The 5,494-nt window shown below is 30.8% G+C and overlaps 1 protein-coding gene across 1 annotated transcript; it reads left to right on the top strand.

Moving 5' to 3' along the window:
* The first annotated feature begins 225 nt into the window (after positions 1 to 225).
* LOC118197649 (uncharacterized) lies at positions 226 to 4,690 on the top strand. Its single transcript, XM_035369189.2, has 2 exons — positions 226 to 379; positions 4,154 to 4,690. The coding sequence occupies exons 1-2, from the start codon at positions 368 to 370 to the stop codon at positions 4,640 to 4,642; spliced, it is 501 nt and encodes a 166-aa protein (XP_035225080.1). The 5' UTR covers positions 226 to 367; the 3' UTR covers positions 4,643 to 4,690.
* Positions 4,691 to 5,494: the final 804 nt, after the last annotated feature.

Raw genomic sequence — 5,494 nt, 5'->3', positions numbered from 1 at the left:
AAGATGTCAAATGTTTTTTTTTAATAAGCAAACATGTCCATCTCATAATAAGAGGAAAGAATAATCGAATAACCACCTCGCCCAAATGCTGTTATAACAAATACAATATTCGCCTCTTCAAATCAATGAATCAAGTCTTCAGGAAGGTTATTCATTGGGCGTTATTTCAACGTTCAAGATAGAGTGAAGACCTTCATAAACGGTAGGTTAGTTTTCAAACTATGGAATTGACGTCATTAGTATCTCGTTTATAATTTCTAATGCTTGTTCTGTACCTCGCCGACCTTCTTCAGATTCCAGTATAAATACAGGATTTTCGAAATGGTGCTTCACTAGCTCTTTTGCATTAGCTAATTCCTTTTTCAGAATGATCGCTAAGGTAAGTCTATTTTTTTTAATAATTCATTTACCATCATTAAACAATATAACCTGTTCAAGATTATTTAATTTTGATAAAAATCTTGTCCAGGGACTCGAGTTTTTATTGAAGTTATTGAGCACTTAGCTGAAATCAGCTGTTAAATTCATATACCAACTAATATTGCTATCTAGTCTTCATAATAGTATCTAAAATATCAAGAAACTTTGCTAACCATAATTTACTACTTTGGTTTTGCTATGCAATTTTCTGTAAGGTTCAGACCAGTGTGCCAACGGCTATGAGAGAAATAAATTGGTTACCTCAGTTCGTCATACTGACATAGGCAAGGACTAAAAAATAAATGAGGAAGGAAATCGATTACGGCCACAATGATGAAAAAGCTAGCATAATTTGTCACCTAATTTATTTTTAAAAAATTTAACTTTTTATTCTCTAAGGCTTATTTAAGAGTTTGTTCTATAAAAAGTTGAAAATCATCGACGAAAATCACTGATGTTCTGGATATAGGATGTTCCATTATTGTATTCGGCATTTTATCTTAAACTTCTGTAACTATAGCACCGCAGTGTTGGTAGTTTGGTCCATGTCCGATGCATAGCGCAGACAAGGTAGCTGTCAAGATATATAAAACATATATAAAACAGCAAAAATTTCAGTTATTAGAAAAAAATTTTTTGGTGTGCCAGTTTCTTTAAATGTACGCTCTTAAATTTTAAAATACTTTAATAATAATAATAATTAAATTGAATTACAATGCTCATTATCATACATGTACTGATACGTATACATGCAAATTTTTATACGTTGCAGTAAAGAATAAAAGATAACATGTATTAGTATCCAATATTTAGCTGTGAATAAATCCATTAAATTACATGCATAAATTAGCTTAAATTTTAGAAGTTGTTTTAATAAAACTGACGTACATATTATAGTAATATAGTTCTTTTTGTTTTGTTATTTCTTTTGCATATGAATTCCTTGTAATTCCTATTGTTTAAACATCTATAGAATAAATAAATAACTTCTAGGAGAATAAAATATAACTCACCTATTTTTATTAGAACACAATTTTTTAACTGAACGGCAGTAGAAAAATTTTAACAAGCAGGATTTTTTTCATTTTTATTGAAACATAATTCAAAACAAAAATCTGAAATGTTTCAGATTTTAAATTACGTCCAAAGGGGCCTTTTTTTAACGTTTTGAGTGTTACCTTTATTTATTAAATATCATGTTCTTTGCACTTAAACCATAAAATTCAGTTCAAGAGCAATATCGCAAAATAATGTTAAATTAAGCATATCTTTAGAATTTCCGATATACACAGTCTCGCGAGCTGGAGATAAAAGTATTTTTTTTTTTTTTTTTCTATATAACGTTGCCATTTCTCGCTTTTAAAGCATTGAGTTTGTAAATCAAAAATTCGTTAAAGTTTTACAAAATATAAAATCTATAATAAAACAAATTCCAAATTTGGGATTTCAGATGCCCATATTCGCAGTAGGATTTCGTCATTCAAAATTCGATGGCTCTATGTACCATTGTTTTATCACAATGCGAGAAATAGACAATCATTTATGCAGATTTTTCATTATTTAATTTTTTCAAATATAATGCAGGACTCTAACATTTTGTGGCAACAGTTTGAAAAGTGAACCGACGTTTATGAGTCCGACGCAAAATCGCAAAACGAAAACAATAGTCCTTCGGGGACAAAGCCCCTTTGGACTAATAATGTTTTTTAAATAAAAAAACAGCGGAATAATTTTAATAAGCAGCATTTTTTACTTACAAATGGGAAAAGTTTGTTTTCTCTCTAGAACATATAAATATTAAAAAGGCACATTGTGAGATAATATTGATTGCAATATATCTAAATCACTACAGTAGAAGTTCAGTAATTTGGTATGCAGTGGTTTTGACACAACCGATAATTAGTCCCTTTTTTGACCTATATTGCTACATTAAAATGCGACACCACTAAGATTAACAATATTCAGTAAAGTTCGGCAGCTGCTTGACATTTTTATTTATTGATTGATTCATTGATCTTTAATGTTAGTCCTTTACTTAAACTTTCCTGCTTACATTCTATTTGCTTTCATTATATATTTAAAATATCTCCAAAGCTTAATAAAATATTGATAAGGGTCTAAAACAAAGATACGTGAATTTACTATATCACCAGAAGTTGGATAATTATTAACTTCTTAGAAAAGCCTGACATGAAAGTGTTGAAATTTTAAACGCGAAATAGCCAAAAGATAAAAAAAATTTTTGAGAAAACCTGAAAATGCATATCCTAGAAATATTTTTTTTAAAAAAAGGAAGAAAGGAAGATTGGTATTTATGCAGCTAGGTAGACATACGAATATTATTTGAAAGATTTTCATACAGTGGCACTATTGATGACTTCAAACTAAAAAGTGATTAGATATAATTAAAATCTTAATAAAGTTATTTGCTACTACGTTTTTTGCATTAAATATATTTGCAGAATTACTATTCATTTAAGGAAAACCCAAAATTACGATACGACTTTTATTCATTCTTCAATTCCATAAAAAAGGTGTAGTATTTTTTGCTTCAATAGGCAATTTTAGTCTGATAATCCGGTATTCCGGCATCGCTCAAATTTCTAATGTGCTAGATTATCGGACATTAGCTGTAACAAAAACAATGCACCTTTAATTATGAATTTAGCAATGCAAATACGAAATAAACATGAGTTTTGCATTACTTAATGCATTACTTAAATTTAAGTATACTTGTGCTATTGAAACATACTATTATCATTTTTTGTCTTTGTGTGCAAAAGGCATTTCATAAATAAATTGGATTTTCGTTGGGTTATTCAGTTATCGCAATATAGCCTTAATTTTTAGAAACAATGTAAATTTAAATAAAATGAGTATAAATTTACACAAGCGAATATGTGTGCATAAATTTATAAACATTCACCGCTGTTTGCTTTCATATATTCAATGCAACGTATTTTATATTTTCTGATTTTACCTGATAAAACTTTTCTATTACTGTGGTGCATTAAAGTCGTATTAACAGAATCATACCGCCCCCTCTTATATTTTGTAGTACTCTGGGGTCCTTACCTACGCCTATAATAATTAATATGGCAAAATGAGGGCTTATACAATTTAGATTACTCAGGCGAAGCTCATAGATTGATAGTGTACTAGCAACCTGTCATTTGCCCTTTGAGGAACTGCTTTTACAAGCCAAATGCCTACACTAATATTCAAGCAATTACATTTTCAGTCACCGTATATAAAACCAGCGGACATTACATTAAATAACGCAGAAATATTACCCTACCTATACAATACTTTTATAATAGATTCAAGTGTGCTGATTTTTGACATTTAAAATATTTTATTTAATTTATTTGCTAGAAAAATAATAATGTGTAAATGACATTGTTTTAACCAAGGAAACGAAATCTACGTGTACATCACTGAATAGCAGAAATTTCACTTATAAATGAAAAATATTCCTTAAAAAAAAGCAACATTTTATAAATTTTTCTAAGCTCAAATTTTTAGATGCACCTGTACAGCTTTATACACAACTTTACATCGTCCATCAATCTAAACCATTTTATCACTCATTATTTGCCAAATGTTACTGATAATCTCCAGCCTTTGAATTAATTTAAAAGTATATTTTATATTTCCTAAAAAAAAGAGTATTAAAACTATTTTTTAACTTAAATATAATCAATAAATACTAATAAAAATCATGTTTCTGCAGATAGCTTTCTTATGCGCTGCTTTTGCAGCCGTCAGTGCCACTGGATATCTCGCCCCAGCAGTCTACGGAACTGGACTCGCTCTGAAAGCACCCGCTGCACCACTTCTTGCAGCTCCTCTTTCTCAGTCAGTCATCGCCACCCCTGCTTCCTATTCCATCCAGCGTTCTGTCGTCAACCATGGAGTTGCTCCAGTTGCCGTCGCAGCTGCACCTCTCACCTACACTACCGTAGCTAAGGCAGCTCCTCTTGCTTACACGACCGTGGCCAAAACAGCTCCTGTCGCTTATGGTGCCCCAATTCTTAGCCATACTGGAATCTTAGGAGCAGCACCACTCGCTTACTCTGATGCTTTAGGTCATGGCCTTGCCTATACCACTGGACTTGGACATGATGTAGCCTACACCACTAGACTTGCTGGACATGGTCTTGCTTATGGGCCCGGTGTTCTCGGCCTAAGCAAGGTTGGTTATGGAAAAGTCTTGTTGTAGATACTGTGAAAATACTAGTCAAATTGTGCGAATAAATTTGTAAACTTATTTTGTTGAAAAGTTATATTTGTATTCGAATTCAGTTACATTCGCTGAATACTCATTTGAGCAGTGAAAAATTTACTTAAATATATAGTTTCTTAAAATACTTTCTAACTGTATAAATTATCTAACTTTTTAGTCAGAAAACATATTAAAACAAACTTCATAAATGCGCAAACGAATTAGTTAACAATTCAACAGTTTATTCGCAATTTTACTACACGAGTAAACTTAATTGTATATGATGCATTCTAACAATAATTTTCCGTACCATTATGTTTTCTATAGCACAGACTGAACCCTGAAGATCCCTTAGATACCTACATTATCTATAAAGATCATGTTTTAAGAACAAAACTATGTAAAATTATTTCTTACCGTAACGCAACATATGAATGAATTGTACATCCCCTATTTTGACCTCTTGGGCAATTAGTCGGGTGAGTTTATTACAGGGATATAGAAACTCCAAGAATACACTGGAAATTAAATCCTACTTAAAATTTGAAATTCATTTAGTAGAATTTTCAAAATTACTACACTTACCAATTTAATAAAAAGTCTTCTAATTTAGTTTTCATTTTAAATTTAAAACCTAAACCTTTTCGGGCAGTTTTGAAAGACACGAAGGATTAAAACCTTCCCGAAAAATTTCCTATCATATCAGAACTATAAAGAATGCAAGTGTTTCTGAAACCGCTAGTAAAAGATATATAAATATACAAGAACAGTGAGAAACGTATCTACATGCTTGATCGCCATGTATGATGGCAATATAATGACTAAGAAAAGTGAGATAAAAAGCATTGA

The sequence above is a fragment of the Stegodyphus dumicola genome, chromosome 8 (assembly GCF_044657685.1).
Source record: "Stegodyphus dumicola isolate Sdum_Otavi_A_Nest chromosome 8, ASM4465768v1".
NCBI classification, from domain to species: domain Eukaryota; kingdom Metazoa; phylum Arthropoda; class Arachnida; order Araneae; family Eresidae; genus Stegodyphus; species Stegodyphus dumicola.
Note: the sequence above shows the minus strand (reverse complement) of the source record. Positions and strands in the feature narration are given on the sequence as shown.